The sequence below is a fragment of the Cavia porcellus genome, unplaced genomic scaffold (genome assembly GCF_034190915.1).
Source record: "Cavia porcellus strain 051 isolate PalLab524CR breed Dunkin Hartley unplaced genomic scaffold, mCavPor4.1 scaffold_10, whole genome shotgun sequence".
Classification (NCBI taxonomy): Eukaryota; Metazoa; Chordata; class Mammalia; order Rodentia; family Caviidae; genus Cavia; species Cavia porcellus.
Genome location: NW_026947493.1, coordinates 82,795,815 through 82,812,081, shown reverse-complemented (window position 1 = coordinate 82,812,081; position 16,267 = coordinate 82,795,815). Strand labels below are relative to the sequence as shown.

General features: G+C 49.1%; 1 protein-coding gene across 4 annotated transcripts in view; it reads left to right on the top strand.

Moving 5' to 3' along the window:
- Positions 1 to 162: 162 nt before the first annotated feature.
- The window catches only part of Taf2 (TATA-box binding protein associated factor 2), a 65,197-nt gene continuing 49,092 nt past the window's right edge, over positions 163 to 16,267 (top strand). For 3 of the 4 annotated variants that reach the window (XM_063257670.1, XM_063257671.1, XM_063257668.1), the window contains exons 1-6: positions 163 to 482; positions 1,040 to 1,093; positions 5,222 to 5,382; positions 12,581 to 12,699; positions 13,901 to 14,042; positions 15,186 to 15,417. In XM_063257670.1, the coding sequence (XP_063113740.1) occupies positions 399 to 482; positions 1,040 to 1,093; positions 5,222 to 5,382; positions 12,581 to 12,699; positions 13,901 to 14,042; positions 15,186 to 15,417 (792 nt within the window). In that variant the 5' untranslated portion in view covers positions 163 to 398. Of the gene's footprint in view, positions 483 to 661; positions 1,094 to 5,221; positions 5,383 to 12,580; positions 12,700 to 13,900; positions 14,043 to 15,185; positions 15,418 to 16,267 lie in introns of those variants that run through there. The other variant, XM_063257672.1, reaches the window with a different exon arrangement.

Sequence of the window (16,267 nt, the reverse complement as noted above, 5' to 3'; positions counted from 1 at the left end):
TCCCTCCTGGGCTGCCCGCCTCGCTCAGAAACTGTTTCCCGCTCACGGTCCCGCAGCGCAGATCTAGGGGCCACGCAAACACTAGAGGCCCCGCCCCGTGTAGGCCCCGCCCGCAGACACAGACTTCCCGGGCGGCCCTCGGCCCCGCCTCACTTCCGCTTACGCATAGGTTAGAGGTCACGCGCAAGATGGCGGCCTGCGGGAGCTTGGAGTGGCTGCGGAGCCGCGCGTCTGTGTGACAGGAGCTCGGCGCCGGCGGCGGCCAGGGCCGCATCAGGGGCCGCATTTGAGGCAGCGGCAGCGCGGCGAAGCCGGGCCAGGCGCCCAGCAGCCCCGGCGGTGGGGCACGACCTGCAGCGCGCGGTGCAGGCACCGGGAATGCGCCGCGGGCCCGCCCCATGCCGCCGACGGGCTCCGAGCCCCCCAGGATGAACAAGAAGAAGGGCGACAAGGGCTTCGAGAGCCCGAGGCCCTATAAATTATAAGTATCCCCTCGTCTTTCTCCGGGCTTTGTTTCGTTTAAGGCTCTGGTGCGATTGCTTGCACAGACCCGGGAAGCCTGGCGGGAACCCCGATGGTGCTGCCCGTGTGCTGTGGGTGAAAAGCGTGAATGATGGTGCTGTGTAGCGGATTAAGTGCCCTCTGCAGGTTAATAAGACACTGTACTTTCAGAAGAAATCTGTGCTTCAGATTCTTGCTCAATGTAAAAGGAGCAGGCTATTCAGCTTTGTAGAAATTTACTAATTAGCTGTTCATGTATTTTTTTGAGACGGGGTCTCCCTGTGTACTCCAGGCTGCCCTGGAACTCAGTATATAACCCTGGTTGGCCTTGAACGGGCATAGAACCTCCTGCCTTAGCCTCCCAAGTTCTGGGAGGACAGGGCACGTGCCACCATGCCCCGCTTATACGATTTTTAAGTGACAATATATTGATGTGTGATTTTGAATTTCTTTGTAGGTAGGCCTTATTTATACCATAATGCATTTACGCTTTCGTTTCATAATAGTAATTCTTTCTTTTTATGTTTTTTAATATACAACTCATCAGGTTGTCTGCATCAACAACATAAATTTCCAGAGAAAATCGGTTGTGGTAAGTTTATATTCTAGAATTATAAAGAATAATGAGTGCACCTTTCACATCACATTCTGTTCTCCCTGATAACGGTGTTTCAGGGATGCACACGAGTTAGGATTCGGGTCTGACTCAGATCCTTTGGTGCTGTGTGTTGCTGCCTCAGTATTCCCATTCATTCTCTCTGTCTTTCCTGAATAAAGTTGTATTCTAATTTTATTTTGTGCAGTATGAAAATCTGTATCACCAAGCATGTTAAAATTGTGCTTTAGCAAGTGTAAACCTGTAGTGAGTTCTTCTTCTGAGAAAGTTGAAAATTTGTACTCTTAATGGCATGACTAGGCTTCTAAAAGGTCTCTTGGGTGTTGTGATCTGTGTGAACTGGTGTTGGTGGTGTTGCTTTGCAGTGAGGTTTTGGATAGAACATTTGAGATCTAGTAACCCACCTACCACTTTTAGCCATACGGTTTGCTGACGTAATCCACTCTGGGAAAATTGTTGAGTACTTAAACATTTAGTGTGCTCTTTCAGAGGTACCTGTGTTGAATAGATTAAAATCTTAGCCCCAGTTTTCCTTGAATAACATTGTTAATTTTCCCTTTATACTCATGGCCCATGTCTGCATTTGTTTCCTTAGCTGTGAACAGAAAACAGAGCCGGGATTTAGCTCAGAGGTGTAAATGCCTCCTTGGCAAGCACATGGTTGAGAGTTCAATCCCCAGTACTGAAAAAAAAAAAAAAAAAAAAAAAATTCAACAAATAGAAAACAATAGCAATAATCGTTTTGTTTTTGAGACAAACCTTGACTCACTATGTAGTACCCAATCTGTCAGGAATCCTCCTGCCTTAGCTTGCCAGGTGCTGGGCGTACATACATGGTGACTTATGCAGTTTTAGCTGTATAAAGCTCCTACACTGTTCATTAAATTCCATTTGCTCAATTATGGAATTTCTTTTATAGTATACCTCACAGATTACTATTTTCCTCCTAACTCATTGTGGGGTGCCTAGGAATGAGTTGTGTAGGGAACGTGTGAGAATCTTGGGTGGTTACAGTATTAACTGAGGGGAGAAATGATGAAACAGTCCATAAACATAGCATCAGTAAAACTGGAATAGAAATAATCGACGTGACCGGCTGAATTATAGTGACCATTGAGTTTTCAGTATGTGTGACATATGTGTCGGGCGTGTGAGCCTTCCGTGAATTCTGGGTGACGTCAGGGAGGTCTAGAGGGTGGTGAGACACCCTTCCAAGATGTATGATGTCGGCTCACTGAGTCTTCACAGTAACCTGCTCACCGAGATAATATTTTGCCACTCTAAAGAAGAGGTCTGAGAGAATAGAGGGAGGCGACTTTCTAGAGGGAGAGTGGGCGTGTTATGGGAGGAGTGAGACCACCGCCCTCCTGCAGCCTGGCAGAGAGGCGCCTCTGGCCCGAATGCTGGAAGTCTGCAGTTGCTTTGGTTTACTGCCTTGGAGCAGAGGATAGGCAGTCCAAGTGTATGTGCTCAGCCCTTGCTTCGTAATAGCTCTGATCCCATGGGGCAGGGACCAGTGTCAGTTTACCAGTTACAGAAATGTTTGCTGTGTGTCAGGGGGCAAGAGGAGTCGCCTCCGACCTCCTCTGTGGTAGCACTGATCTGTGTCCCCATCTGATACCAGGCTCCTTTCAGTTTGACAGATGGACTGTGGGAATGTTTTGGGACCTGAGGCAGGATGTGAGTTCTGAATGAAAATACCATAGCTGCAGGGAGGGTAAAGTGTTTTCCTTCCTCCAAGAACAGCTGGGGATCCGGCCTCCCACTCACTCAGGAGCACAGTTCTGGAACTGTATTCAAAAGTGGTCCTGAGGCCACACGTGTCCACTGCTGCACCTTGCGTCAGGTGCCCCCTGCTGGACTTCAAGGTTTTTCTTTATGCTTGGTGTGTTGCGCAGCACCGTCATAAGCTGCCTGCATTCTCATTCTGCAGGGTCCAGGAATCAGTGAGGCTCTGCCTTAGATTCCTGTGAGTCCAAGCTGCCCAAGCACCCTGGAGGCAGAGGTGGGAGGGTCAGTTGGACCTCAGCAGCCTAGGTGACACAGTGACACTTGGCCCCAAGGAAGCAGAGCTGCGGCAGAAAGTAAGCAGCTTTGGTGTAGTCTGGGAGTTGGCAGAAAAGTGGGTGCGTAAGGACCCAGAGTGGGCAGAGAAGGGAGCCTGGACAGACCAGTGAGAAATGGCAGGCTCCAGTGAAGGACTGGGCTGGGGGGAAGGCTTGGCAGGCTGCAGCCTCGGGGAGAGCGGGGCGTCTTCATGGGTTAGCTGTGGTCCCAGGAAAGGAGGGAAGGGTGCAGGACCTGGGTCAGGGGACACGGAGGACTGGAGGCCCCTCTGCTTGGGCCCCGAGGAAGGGAGATGTGTTAGAGGGACTGGAGGAGGAGGTGTGGCAGGTGTGAGCCGGAAAAGTGTGACACTAGCCTGTGGCAGTGCTGGGGATCGAACCCAGGTGTTTGTAGTTCTCTGCCTCCGAGCAGCACCCCTGCGTTGTCGCCCATTTCTGTCTTAAATGTGTTCATGTAGGAAAATTGTTCAGTTATCACAAGAGTGCTATAAGGCAGTCAGCATCATCATTCTTGTTTCACAGACGAGGAAACTGAGGCACAGAGAGCTAGAGTAGCTTGCCCAAGATCGTTGGTTACTGAGAGCTGGGAAGGGAGGGAGTTTGCCCAGAACACAGGCATTTAGCTATAGCACTGTGCTGCCCCGGGTCTTTTTACTTTCCTATGCTTCCTGTTTCTTAAGTCCTCCATGTAAAATGTACAAAATAACCCTTGGTCTTCAGAGTGGGTCAGTGTTGTCTACTGTTTAGTACAATACCTGGCATTTAGCAGCTGGGGCCTGATTGCATTTTATCTCAAGATGTAGTCCCTGCTGTAGCCCCTAAAATGTTACTGTTTTATGCTGTCCCATATTTCTTGTGTGTGCACTTTCTGTCACTGGGATAAAATATGCGTCTCCAGCAATTTAAAGAAGTGAGAGTTATTTCTGAGGTTCAGTCCGTGGTTGGCTGGCTGTGGTTGGCTGGCTCCTGGGCAGATGTGACATGGTGAAAGGGCTGTGCAGGGCTAGGGCCAGCTGCTGAGTCCTGGCAGCCAGGAAGCAGAGAGTGGACGGAGGAGGAGACCTAGAGAAGGAAGGGCTGGGGAGGAGACTGCGCCGTGTCAGGCCGAGCGCCTGTCACCCTTTTCTCTAGGCAGACAGCAGCTCCTGACAGCACGGTCAGCGGTGTCATGGGTCCCTCCACTGATGAGTTTGGGTTCCACACACCAGTCTTCCCAGAGCCCCACCCCCGGGCACACAGACTTTGGGGCTGTTTTAGGGTTAGGCTGCAGCACCCCATGGGAGCATATTGGTTTCCAAACGAAGATCTTAGAGTTCCTGGGCATGTTCCAGGCTCTGTCGGTCCCTCTTTTCCTCGGGCTCAGCACAGCAGGAGGTGGCCACTCTGAGTGTCTCCATCTGTCATGATTTCAGCCGGTGCTCAGGTTGCAGTGTGGCAGAGCCCTGGCTCTGGGCTGCTTGCTGGGAGTGTCAGCCCTTGAGGTCCTGTGGCTCCGCCTTGCCTGGGTTTCTCGTACAGTGTGTTGCTTTTCTGTCCTGATTTACCTCTGTGAGTCACACACTTGCTTCCTCCAGTAGTGTGCTGTCCTAGTGCTGTCCTGGAGTTTTTCCTGTGTGCGTGAGTGCATGTGTATGTGTGTGTGTGTGTGTGTGTGTGTGTGTGCAGAGCCCATGTTATTTCATTCACCAGCCTCACCTGATCCTGTTTCTATTCTGTTAATTTCTTCTTCCTCTTCCCTGTTCAGGTTCCAGTTTGTCCAGAAATGGTTGTATTTAAAAGTAGCTGTTTTTGCAACACATGGCTTAATTCCTATCGCGGGCGTGGGTGGCCTCAGGATGATGAGGTGTGCATGGCTGCTATTGGCCGCAGCCGGGAAGACCCTCACATCTGGCGTCAGGCGGTGTGGCCAGCTTCTCAGGGATGGATGCCTCTGTGTGCGAGTGCTCGGGCTTGCCCTGAAGTGAGCTTAAAGTAGAAATGGAAGGAGGACGCTCTGCAGCCGCCATCTATATAAAGAAGGTCTTCTTTGTTTTCACAGGGGTTTGTGGAGCTGACTATATTTCCTACAGTCACAAACTTGAATAGAATCAAGTTGAACAGCAAACAGTGTCGCATATACCGAGTAAGGATCAACGACTTAGAGGCTGCTTTTATTTATAATGATCCGACCTTAGCAGTTTGTCACAGTGAATCCAAACAGTAAGTTGATGCTTTAAGAATCAACATTTTTAACAATCGGGTTGGTGTTTTTCATGATTCACCTAATGTTTCTTAACAGATTTTCCTCGAATCATTGTTAGACTCAGGGTTCTGTTTTTATATATATTTTTTTTAAATTTTTTTTTTTTGTCTTTTTCCTTTTTATCGGTACTGGGGATCAAACTCATGACTGCCTGCTTTCAAGGCAGGCGCTTATGCTGCTGAGCTAAAGCCCCAGCCCCCCTGTTTTATATTTTATAATCTGTTGATTTACCTCTGCACACTTGGGTCTAGTGATTTTGCTAGTTTTCGACAATACAATTAATTATTCCTTCTTCTGTTTGTGCTACAGTTTTAAGAAAGTATTATCTAGGAGCTTTAATTTTTTTTTTTTTTATCGGTACTGGGGATTGAACTCACGACCGCCTGCTTGCAAGGCAGGTGCTTATGCCACTGAGCTAAATCCCCAGCCCATTTTTTTGGTTTCTTGAGACAGGGTGTCACTGTGTGGTCTAGGGTGGCCTTGAACGCCTGGTGATCCTCCTGTGTCATCTTCCCAAGTGCTGGGATTGCAGGTGTGCACCACCATGCCCAGCTCAGAACATTATTACATTTTTTTAAACCATTTTCCAGATACTATGTGTTTTTGGGTTAAGGATGTGGTTCAGTAGTGGGTCCTGTGATGGTTTTCCGAGGCTGCCTTTCTGGTGGTTGTCCCTGGCGGCAGCCCTTGTCCCGTACTTGGTCACACCTGGTAAACCGCTGCCTCATAGAGGCAGCGCAGACAGGAGGCCGGTGCTGCACGCTCAGTCCTGCAGCTTCCTATTTCACAGCGCAGGGAAGCACTACACTTACGTTGCCTTTACAGCCAGGCTTGTAGAGTTGACAGGAAAGGGGCTGTTGAGGGTCACCTCCCTCTGGAGGGGAAATGTCTGTGTGTCAGGACTCGGGATGGTCTGTTACTGTGCGGCTGCCAGGCCAGCGAGGCCAACGGGCATCGCTCAGCCTCTGTGGAAGTGGAGTTAACCTTGCGCTGTACCCTCATGAGCTCCCACAAACTTTCTCCAGCAAGACGGGCAGCACCTCATGGCTCGGACTGCCACCCCTGAATGAGGTCGCAGGGGAGACCTTTCCCAAGGCCAGGTTCAGAGTTGGGATCCCAGGATGTATCCCTTCCAGCTCAAGGCAGAGTCCTGCTGGGTGCTCCGCTTAGTAAATACTTGATTTTATTTTACTTATTTATTTTTTTGTTTTCTTGCCTGATACTAGACTCTCAGAGAGATGCTATTTGTTATTTTTACTGGTGTTTATCTGTTCTCTGACGTGTTCAAAAGGGGTTTGTAATTTCTTTGGGATTTTATTAGAAAAGGAGTTTAAAAGTAGCTAATAAAGTTAGCATGAAGAGGAAACCATGAAAGTCACTGGGTGCACACTGTTTCGCTGCACTGCTCTGAGCAGCTTGTCTCTGAGACTGGGGTTGTCATTAGCAGAGAGGGAAGCAGTGTGTTCTTTGAGGGACTGCAGAGACACAGACAGAAGCGCTCCGTTTAGAAGGCTCACTGCTGCCTTCCTGGCAGCTGGCTGTGCGCGGCGTCTCCTGTGGGCGGCAGGCGTATCTCCGAGGGACCCTTGGTGAAGGGCTTGGCATTCGCCCTCCTGGTTTAGCACGGTCTGTGGTGTTCTTGTTTCTGAGGTGCATTCCCCTTTTGTGAACCCACGAAGTTTGCAGTAAAGCTGGAACAATTCCCTGTATGGATGTTTTCAAGTCAAAAACAAGGTGTGCTGGTCATGTTTGGCCTTTAATATATTTTGAGTATCTCGCAGATAGACTGTTTACCCCTCACATTTTGAAGTTAAAATCTGGGTCCTCTGGGGCTGGGGGTTTAGCTCAGTGGCAAAAGTGCCTACCTTGAAAGCAGGCAGTTGTGAGTTTGATCCCCGGTACCGATAAAAAGGAAAAAGACAAAAAAAAAAAAAAAAAAAAAAAAAAATCTGGGTCCTCTGATTTTGAATAGGATGTGCTTTAACATTTATTGAGGTTCAGCACCTCTGAAATGTACGGGATGTAAAGAAAGGAGATATTTAGAAAAGACACCAAAGGGCATTTCTTTTCTTTGTCTTTTTTTTTAAACTCATTACCCCACTCATGACCTTGTGCTTACCAGGCAGGTGCTTATGCTGCTGAGCTAAATCCCCAGTCTTTTTTTGTCTTTTTGAGACAGGATCTGGCTATGCAGTTCAGACTGGCCTTGAACTCACTTTATAGCCCAAGCTGGCCTTGAATTTGTAGGAATCTTCTTGCCTCAGGCTGCTGAGTGCTGGGATGACAGATGTGTGCCACCACACCAGGCCAAAAGACATTCTTTTTCTCCAACTGATGTTAGCCGACTTGTTAAATTACTTTTTTTTTTTTTTTTGCCATACTGGAAATTGAACTCATGACCTCATACTTGCCAGACAGGTGCTTGTGCTGCTGAGCCAAATCCTCAGCCCCTAAATTACTTTTAATAGTGGAAAGCTTAATGGTTATATAGTATTTATAGATTTTAAAACATTTTTGATCACTGAGTGTGGTAATGTATGCCTATCATCCCAGCACTTGGGAGGCTGAGGCAAGAGGATCACCATGAGTTAGAGGCCAGCCTGGGCCACACAAGGGAGTTACAGGCCAGCCTGCACTAATAGTGAGTCTCTGTCTCAAAGAAGCAAACAAAACAAATTTTTTTTTTTTTTTTTTTTTTTTTTTTTTAGTTAATAGTTTCCCAGTAAGATAATTTTAGTACTTGAAGTTTTTCCAGCTGTATTTTATGATAGGATTTTTGTGTTGTAGACAGATTAGACCGTCCCTCCATAGCAGCTGTGGCTCTTTGGTGTTTTTTGAATCAGCAGGGTTTGGTTTTGTTTGTGTGCTCTGCATCTCTCTTCTTAGTTGTAAAATAAATGTAGCCTTTGTCAGGGAAACTTTCCATACATGGTGGCCAGCAGTGGCTGACATCTTTCTACTTCGTTTTTTCCCTTTCCCTAGAGAGATTTGCTACTTTGAGGGGATGCTTTTTTTCCCTTGCTGTCTCGATTTTCTAAAATTTTTAGAATCCGGTAATTCCCATCTCTTCATTTCCATGGAGAAGAGGCAACGGAAACAAAGCCGTCTTTGTGTGGGAGGGAAGAAACTACTGGTTTTTTGCTGGGTGTGCTGGCTCATGCCTGTTGATACCCGAGGCTCTTGGGGACTGTTTTAGTTACTTTTTGTCGCTGAGACAAAATGTCTGATGTCCAAAGTTGGGAAAGGAAAGGTTTATTTCTCATAGCTTTTGGATTTTTCAGTTGGCTCCAAGGCAGAGTAGTATGGTGGGGCCACGGTTTATAACAGTTGCAAACAGCAAGGCGGAAACCAGCAAGAGAGAGAGAGACTTCTTTCTGCCATTACATTGTATGCTGGCTCCACCCTTAGGTGAGTGTAGCGCTGACATCAATCCAAGCCCTATACAATCACAGATGCATAATGCAAATGCAAGCAGCCTGGGGGCCACTGACATAAAGCATAACATTCTACCCCTGGCACCCAGGACTTATGTACATCTTTTATACAAAAAACATGTAATCCATCTCCAAGAGTTGCCGAAGTCCTGACAGTTTCAGCATTGCAGAGAAGTCCAAGTCTCCTCCAAGATCTATAACAAACTCTTAACTGTAACCCTCTGTACCAATGAAACAAGGTTAAACATTTCTGAAATGCAAAGGCACAAGGTAAACATCACCATTCCAAAAGTTACAAACAAGGGAATATAAAGCATTGGAAACAAAGCAAGTCCAGAGTTCAGCAGGGCGGACATTAAGTCCTAGAGTTCCATGCTCAGCATTTGAAGCAATCTGGTTGCAAGTTCTAAAAGGCTTGGGTGATTTTACTTCTGTGGCACTTTTAGGGACTTTAGCTCTGGCAGCTTCTCTCTTAAATCTTCTCAGCTTGCTTTTTGTAGCTTCCCTTGGATCATCCACGTTTTTGGCTTTTTCAAACTTTTGGGGTCTCCACTGCACCTTTGGCTTCATCCTACATCTTCACAAATTGCTCTCTCAGGGGCACACTGCTTGGCCTCCCAGGCCCTTTGCAAAGGTGGTGGAAGCCGTCTTACACTCAGAATTTGTGCGTTTTCCTTGCACCTAAAATCAGCACCATGTGGATGCTGCCAAGGTCTGCTGCCAGCTGGAGCAGTAGCCAGGCTTTTTTTTTCTCTTGGCTGTAGGGATCAAATGCTTGAATTGCTGGGCTCTGTGAACCTGATTGTGAAGAAAAGCTTCTCTAGATTGCTGCCATTCTGGAACCTCATGTGGCCTCTTGTCACCATTTTAGAGCATGACGCTCTGCAGTTTTTCCCTCTGAGCAAATTTTTTTACTTTTGTAGTTTTGAGCCTGCAAAGGGTGGAGACCCACTGCTTTCTGGGATGCCCCCTGGTCATCTTTTTTTGTCTCTCTGTTTTTTTTTCAGCAATCAAAGTGTCAGCTCTATCTTTATAATCCATAGCCTTACTGGAGTTTTTTTTTTGTTTGTTTTTTTGTTATTTTTGGCCAAATTCACAGCATTGTAAATTATCCTGCTGGGCTCTTTGCTCTTGATTTGCAACATAAAGCTGGCTAAAAGCCCCCAACAATAGTCATGCCACAGTCTTAACATTCCACTGCCTTGAAATTTCCTTTGCCAGATTAATCAGCCTATTACCCATAGTCTCAGGCTCAGGCAGTCTCTGGGCATGAATAAAATGTAGACAAGCTTTCTGCCAAGCCATAACACACATTGTGGGGAGTCCAACAACCAATGTAGAAACCTCCAAGCCTGGTCTTTATCATGAGGCTTTTTATCAGCCTTTTGGTCTCCTGAGCTCTGACCACAATCTCCTCTACAGAACAGCCTAAGCTGTTCCATCTCTGTGCATCCAGGCCACATGTGCAAACCTTTTAAAACTCTGTGCACAAGCCATTTTTTTTTTTTTTTTTCTTTTTATCGGTACCGGGGGTTGAAGTCATGACCGCCTGCTTGCAAGGCAGGTGCTTATGCTGCTGAGCTAAATCCCCAGCCCCCCACAAGCCATTTTTAAAGCCTCTCAAAACACATGGTCAGGTATAGTCATAGCAAATGACCCCACTCCTGGTACCAAATTATTTGTCACTGAGACAAAATATCTGATGTCCAAAGTTGGGAAAGGAAAGGTTTATTTCTTACAGTTTTTGGATTTTTTAGTCTCTACTGAGTTGGCTCCAAGGCAGGATGGGATGGCAGGGCCACAGTTTATGGGGGCTGCAAACAGCAAGGTTGAAACTGACAAGAGAGAGAGAGACACACACACCTTCTTCTTGCCATTACATCACATCCTGGCTCCACCCCTAGGCTGGTGTAGCACTCACACCATTGATCCAAGTGCTAAACAATAAACCAGTCACAAATGCATAATGCAAATGCTTGAGGCCTGGGCGCCACCAACATAAACCATGACAAGAACATCTAAATATAAATCATCATATGTTTGTTGTCGTTTTGAAACAAGGTTTCACTGTGCAGCTAAGGTTGGTCTTGAACTCACTTTGTAGTCTGGCCTGACCTTGAACTGGCTCCATCTGCCTCAGCCTCCTCAGTGCTGGGATTGTAGGTGCCCAGCTGGGGTTTGTGTTTGAACAAGCTACTACCTTTGTGTGTGTGTGCGTGTGTGTGTGCATGCGCGCACATTTGGGAATGAGCCTGGTGTCTCGTGTGTGCTATGTATACACTTTATCACTAAGCTGTATACCTGAATCCCTTCTCTTCTAGTTTCTTAATTTCAGAGATAACTGAAAAGGCAGGCAAAGATTAAAAATCGTTTAGCAATTTAATATCATGAGTTTGAAATTTTAGTGAAAGGGCATTCTAGGTAAAGGAGGCTTTGAGGTTAATTGCTGGTAAGGATTTGGAGCCGTTGGCCCTTTGGTCCATGGTCGGAAGGACCCTAGCAGCTGTTTTGGAGTCTGCAGGTTGCAGATTGTTTGCAGGTTGACTCAGAGGCCCCAGGCTCGGTTGTTAGAGGTCAAAGCACTGTGCAGCTGCTCCCAGCCTGAGTGCCAGCGAGGAAGCGCACTGTGCGCAGGGTGATGCCGCTGACTTGTGAGCACGGCACGCTGTCTATATGGCCACATCTATATGGTGACTCTGTTCGAGGGACAAGTGGCTTTGCAGGTGGTTGCCTGGATCTGCGTGTGTTTTCTAGAACTACACGCCAAGAACACAGTGGTGCAACTCCCACCATGCACTCATTAAAGGAGCCGGTGGCACTTCGGCCTCACTGTGGCCTGCTGGGAGCAGAGCCTGCGGGAGCACAGCAGCCAGCCCACCCCTGGGTGCTGCCTTCTGGGCGGCTGTGTCACCTCACACCTTGGGTTTGCGTACTTATAGCAAGAAATTGCCCAAATAAGGAGAAGTCTGTTTACTTCCAAAAGGTCTGCTCTGAGAGCTGTGAGCCCGGTTGTGCTCCCCTCCGAGCGAGCGGTAGAGAGACAGGTGGGGGCTGGGGCGCAGGGGAGGAGGGGCCCCTGATGGGAGTTAGGAAGCACTGGAGACCTCCTGAGCCCCCCACGGCTGGTCCCAGGATGGCTGGGTGCTGTCCCTTGGCTTTTTCCTTTCCTGATTTTGTGAGGAGACGTGAGGGATGCATCCGAGTGCAGTGTTTCATGGCACTAAACACAAGGCTTTCCTCATTTCCTCTGATGGAGATGGCCGCGTTGCTCAGTGCCAGGAGCTCCCGCCTCCCGGGCCCAGTGGTCCTGCCCCTGCTGTGGCCTGGGACTGGTGGTACTGACTTGCTTTAGACGTATTTATTTTTGTCAAATTATGAAGCCTTTCGAACTCTTTCCCATTTCTACCAGATAGATAAATCATAATTATTTTTCAGTTACAAGCGTTGCTTACATTTTACGGGAAACGTGCAGTGACTTTGAGGTTCCAGCAGGAGTGAAGACTGATGCCAAACCTTGGTGGGTGGAACGAGCCTGTGCCTCTGCACCCGTAGGTTAGGTGATAGTAGAGTGGCAGGCACTGCTGTGTAACCTCGGAAGGATTCTCACACATTGTGTCACAGTCCTGCAAATGATTGGTGTCAGAGAGAACCATCAGGGAGAGGCCGAGCGCTTGGGGCAGGGCGCGGCTTGTTGGTATTGAACCCTGACTTTTCCCCCCAGGAGAAACCTCAATTACTTTTCCAACGCGTATGCAGCCGCGGTCAGCGCCGTGGACCCTGATGCGGGAAATGGAGAGCTGTGCATTAAGGTTCCCTCGGAGCTGTGGAAGCACGTGGACGGTAGGCAGCGGACCAGGGCGGGGGGCATGCAGAAGGGGCTCACTCCCCTGTGGGAAGCCCCCTTGGGCCGCCGCTCCTGGTGTACTGCAGAGGACGGGACGTAGGGTTCCCTGGATATCAGGCAAGCACCCACCTCCCACTGATCTGCTTCCCTGGCCAGTTTCGATACTGTTTTCAAAGTGAAAGTGTTTTTAAGAACACAGGGATGGGACAGTTCGTCAGGGTCCGAGAGCCTGTGCAGGGCCGAGTCGGTTAAAATCGTAGCGGGGCACAGTACGAGGGTCCTGCAGAGGCCTCTTGCCTAAAGCCTGATTTTAAAGAACAGCAGCCCGAGCCCAGTGAGGGTAAGTGACCACAGGCCCCATGTCTATTCTGTGTCCTCCTGAACAGATCCTCCCCAGCTGCAGCCACACAGTGCTGTCTGAGAGCTGCTGCAGCCCTCAGTTTATGAAAATTAACCAAGACAGGAAGGCCAGAGGGCCTGTTCTGCTATGTGGCTGGGGAGATTATGCTATGTGCAGTGAGAGATTATCCTTGTTAAGGCACAGGCAGTGCGTGGTCAGGGGAGTATAATATTGGAGGAATTAAATATTTTTTGATTTTAATAAAAACAGCATGCGGAGTTTTTTTTGTTTTTCCATTTTGGTTTTTTTGAAACAGAGTCTTGCTATGTAGTCCAGGCTGGCAGAGATCTCCCAGCAGTCTTCCTGCCTCAGCTTCCCAATTGCTGGATTACAGGTGTACATCACTATGCTTGGTGTAGCATGTACATAATATACAGAAATCATAATGCAGATGCTTGAGGGTCCTAACGAACTCCACCTCCCTTTCTTTTAACTCCAGAGTCATCTGAAATTAACAGTTTCCAGGGAAGTGTTAAAGGAGATCAGATTTGGGAAGTAAGGTCTGGGCTGGGTGAGACAGCCTCAGGTCTGGTGTGGGAGCTGGGACACTCCCGACACCGCACTGTTGTAGATGCTTCACCGAGGTAGAGCGGTACCCGAGCTCCCCGGAGGTGGCCAGTCGTGAGTAGGCTGACCAGCCCCGGGCAGGAGCACAGCAGGGGCAGGCTGGGTGGCCCAGAGGGAGAAATGACAGCCCAGGTGCGAGAGCCCGCAGAGTTCAGGCTCTGGCCCCACCTTGGTGCACCGCGTCCGCCTGCCTGTGTGGGCTGTAGCGCACGAGCGCTGTTCTGTTGCAGAGCTGAAGGTCCTGAAGATCCACATCAACTTCTCCCTGGATCAGCCCAAAGGAGGCCTGCACTTCGTGGTGCCCAGCGTGGAGGGCAGCATGGCGGAGCGGGGTGCCCATGTCTTCTCCTGCGGATACCAGAACTCCACCAGGTACGGGCTCTTGTCTCCCGCTGCCTGCACTCGGCATGGTCACCCAGTGTGAATCACGGGCCCAGGCGTGACCTCCCTGCAGCGCACCTCTTCTCATCCTCACTGCTTGACTCCTCAGCCTGTGTCGTCCTCTTCTGTCTTTCCACGCATGGCACTCTGAAATCACCATCTTTCTTTGCTTTAATTTCCTGGTGAGTCGGACATGTACAGGAAATAGCACGAGTATTATTATTTTTTTTTTTGTCTTTTTCTTTTTTTTTTATTGGTACTGGGGATCGAACTCACGACTGCCTGCTTGCAGGGCAGGTGTTTATGCCGCTGAGCTAAACCCTCAGCCCCAATAGCAAGAGTATTAAGCTCAATATGTTTTCATGAATGAACAAACCCAGATCGGGAGTTACCAAGCTCCTGGCACTCGCTCTGTTCGCGGTCCCCCCCACACTGTCCCCACCAGGCTCTGAAGCGCCCTCCGCTGGTGCCCCTCGCTCTCGGCCTTCACAGGAGTGGGGCCCTCTGCGCTGTGCTCTGACAGCTGGCTTGTTCTGGTTCACCTTGGAAATGAGGTTCACTCACATCTTCCTCTGCGACAGCGCAGTCTGCTCCCCGTCACAGCTCTGCGGCCACTGCTGAAATATTCACAGTGGCTGTGCCCTCCTCAGAGCTGCTGTCCTGGCCACACTGCTGTGTGTTTCCCTGACACGCACAGTAGTGACCCTGGCCCACCGCAGAACGGACCTAAGTTAGGAGCCAAAAGGAGACCTGTGTCTGGCTTCGTCTGTGTCCACTTTGAATTCATGCAGTGTGTCCTGGGTTCTGGGATAGATTCCCTATACTAAATATATTTTAAAACTCCGCTTAGTTGTCTAAAATGATTGCTGGGAGAAAACTGACCTGAGTGAACGTACAGCTTAAAACTGTCAGTTTAAAAATAGGAAACTAAGAAGTAATTGACTTTTTCGGTTTTGGCTGGAAGTGCCGCAGGATGTCTTTTTGTTAATACTACAGAGCGATACTGGGAAGCAGCTCTTTAATAAGATTCTTCCAAGATGCAGAGCTCAGTTTCACTGGCCAGATGCAAATGTTCCAGAGGCGTGGGGGACGGGGGTGGCGGTGTGTCTCCACGCTGCTGCGTCTCGTGTTCAGGTTCTGGTTCCCATGTGTGGATTCCTACTCTGAGCTGTGCACCTGGAAGCTGGAGTTCACGGTGGACGCCGCCATGGTGGCCATCTCCAATGGAGACCTGGTGGAGACGGTCTATACCCACGACATGAGGAAGAAGACCTTCCACTACATGCTCACCATCCCCACCGCCGCCTCCAACATCTCCCTGGCCATCGGGCCCTTCGAGATCCTGGTGGACCCTTACATGCACGAGGTGAGTGCGGTGCCTCCCGCTGCCCCCCTGCTCTTCCTCCTCCTGAGAGGAAGCCTTCACGATGCGCCTTCCCCTGTCCACTTGTCCTTAGTTACAGAGATCCCTTTCCTGTCCTTGGTGAGTTCCAGGGAGGGTTGTGTCTGTAAACCAAGGAGAAGATACTGCAATTCTAGCGAATTAATTCTAAGCTGCCACTCCAGTGAACTCATAGCGAGGAGAAAGACACTTAAGATGTATACACAGTTACGGGGAGCCGAGGGGCCCTAAGTCCAGCCAAGATGGTGGCTCATGGGAACAGAGGCCACAACCCAGAGCCCAACATGGGTTTTAATAATTCTCCATAAGGGAGTGGCTGGGGGATGAGTGACAGAGTGGTGGGAAATACCTGACTGCCGTGAGCTGGGCTGGGTAGGAGCTCTGAGATCACCTCTGCGACATGCAGAGGGCAGGAAACACAGAGCGATTTGCATATACAACTGAGGTGGCATCTGATAATCTGGGGTGGGTGCTGCAAATCCTGTTTGCCCTGGGCAGTCACAGCCTGTTTTTCGAAGCTCTGTCCCAGCTGACAGTGTGGAGCACTGCTCTCCATCCTGCCCAGCTCAGCCAAGTATTTAAGGAGTCACTGGGCAGGGTAACACGGACCTGTCCTTTGCTTCAGAGATGACACATCAGCTCTTCAGCCAGCCCAACTCACATTGCTTACAGCCAACTGAAGGGACAAAGAAATAGCCCAGCTAGCTCTACGTATCAGTGCACACAGATAGGGCCAGGTTTATCCAAAATGGAGGGAGTTGCTCTTCTTTGCAAGGGGGGTCAAGGAGAGTTGTTCCCCACACTTAATGTGGGA